Source organism: Sinocyclocheilus grahami, unplaced genomic scaffold (assembly GCF_001515645.1).
Source record: "Sinocyclocheilus grahami isolate Dianchi unplaced genomic scaffold, SAMN03320097.WGS_v1.1 scaffold691.1, whole genome shotgun sequence".
Taxonomy (NCBI): domain Eukaryota; kingdom Metazoa; phylum Chordata; class Actinopteri; order Cypriniformes; family Cyprinidae; genus Sinocyclocheilus; species Sinocyclocheilus grahami.
This window is the reverse complement of record NW_015505870.1, coordinates 424,659-426,975: the sequence shown is the minus strand read 5'-3', so window position 1 is coordinate 426,975 and position 2,317 is coordinate 424,659. Positions and strand designations below refer to the sequence as shown.

Genomic DNA, 2,317 nt, shown 5'->3' with positions numbered 1-2,317 from the left:
ATTCCACTTAGTTTTTAAGTATTTTTTATATATATTTTTTTATTATATACACACACACACATATATATATATATATATATATATATATATATATATATATTGTTATGTTTTGTATGCTCTATTTTGTATACAGTGTATTTGGGATCAGCTTTACCTACGGATTCTACATCCAGAAGTCTCTTCATATCATCTACAGATGAGATTGGACTGTTCATCACTAAATCCACTAGAGATGGAGGGAGAGGGTTCTCCTGATGAAAAAAAGAGAAAAAAGAGATGGTCAAACATGACCAGAACAGACGCCTGTCTGGGTGAAAACCCAGTTCCTGTAATTTCAATAGCATTCACGTATCCATGTCTAGTCAGTGTATTGAGTACATATGGCACGTGTTGCAGAATTACAGAGAGCATGTGTGGAGAGCTCCATTTGTACTTTGTGTTTCTTTTTTATCTCTGTCCTTTATTAAGCTGCATTACTCATAATAAGGTCACTCTGTGTGGGTGTGATGTGGTCAGTGTCATGTGGCAGGCACACAGTGGGAAAATAAATATATAAATAAAACCTATTGCCGTAAGGAACAAACCAATCAAAAATCACACCACCACACAGCGCTCCTCATAAATGTGTTATAATTCATAATTTCATACAGTGTATTGCAGTCAGGAGACTATTTCAGAGTTATAATGTTATTTTCTAGACATGCATACAACAAATGATTAATAACATCATTAAAAGTTAATTTTAAATGAGTTTGATATACTTTATATACAGACAAGTGATATATATGTTGGTCAGGCTGATTAATTGGCCAATATAGACCATGTTATAGACCATTGTTATTGGTAATGGTAGTTCCCCATTTTGAGTAAAGCAAGTAATTTGAGCAATTTTAAGTGAATCTAGTTGGCTGTCATTAAAGTGTATTAGTTATATAACCAGCTAACAAAAATATGTTCTAAGAACATGTTGCTAACATTCCAGTAAAGTTATGAAAGCATTGTATGTGATTGTTCTCTGAACATTCAGAACATACAGCTTTTTTAAATGTTAAAAAAACATTTTTGGTGCAATGGGGGGAGGCGTGAACATAGCAACATGAACACAGAAAATATTAAGAGAATGTTCTATTTTATTGTTTTGCAAACACTGTGGAAAGGTTACTTTTAAATGTTCTCTGAACCATCCGAAAGTAGTAAGTATTAACCTTTTTTAAAAAGTTAGACAAACATCTAACTAAAATGTTCCAGAAAAACGCTCCATTAACAATGTATAAATAATGTTTTTGTGCTAACATCTTGTAAACTTTATTAAAGACCAGGGCCCGTATTCACAATACATCTTAAGGCTAAAACTGGCTCGTAACTCGCCGATTTAGGAGAACATCTTAAAAATAATGGCCGTGTCAGTCAAAAATTTAGGACTCCTAAATTTTTGATCTAAAAGTATTTCACAAAGCATTTTAGCGCTAAAACTAGCTCCTAAATCTGTGAAAGGTTAGGAGTAGTGAAGAGGAATCCTAAGTCATGAAGACCAAACCACAAACTATCCTAAAATGGCTGTTGCCGGCAATCTGCCTCTGAACGTAAACATTTTAGAAATATTTGACGATAATGAGCTTTTATAAAGGTATCAACTCCAAATTTTCCTTTGATTATATCCTTGTTTTCATTAACCAGTTGGGCAAGAAGTAACAGCTGTGCTTGTGTCCAGTTTGGCTTTCTTTTACGTTTGCATGTCTTACTATCAGCCATGACTATTCTACTCTGTTTATTAAAAGGTTGTTTATATGCATATTCACTAATTATGAGAAGCATACATGAAAGAGGCTGACAATTAGCTGAACACATATTTGTTTAATTAGTGACACTTAGCCTGTATTTTAAAATCTTTATTTGAATGTGGCAACATTTTTATTTTTAAACCTTTATCTTTACTCTAAAATATTTCTATGAATAAATCTCTGACAGAGACTATCAGCCAATCACTGTGTGCATAGTTAGTAAGCATGCTGACATCATACATAGCAACGAGGTCAACCCCGCCCTTTCTACAGTGGTGTGATTTCTTATTTTTTTGCACGTTTGGCACACTTTAATGTTTCAGATCATAAAAAAAATTTAAATATTAGTCAAAGTTAACATAAGTAAACACAACATGCAGTTGCCATTATTCACACATGGCAAAAACATGGAACAGTGGAGAACCTTCTCAGGAATGGCCAGCCGACCAAAATTACTCCAAGAGCACAGCGACGACTCATCCTAGAGGTCACAAAAGACCCCACAACAGCATCCAAAGAACTGCAGGCCTCACTTG

At 34.0% G+C, this 2,317-nt stretch overlaps 1 protein-coding gene across 1 annotated transcript in view; it reads right to left on the bottom strand.

Annotated features, from left to right (window-relative positions):
* Positions 1-2,317, bottom strand: part of LOC107559552 (adenylate cyclase, terminal-differentiation specific-like) — a 12,465-nt gene that overhangs the window by 7,095 nt on the left and 3,053 nt on the right. The window contains exon 2 of the mRNA XM_016243433.1: positions 155-251. Coding sequence (XP_016098919.1) covers positions 155-251 — 97 coding nt within the window. The remainder of the gene's footprint in view (positions 1-154; positions 252-2,317) is intronic.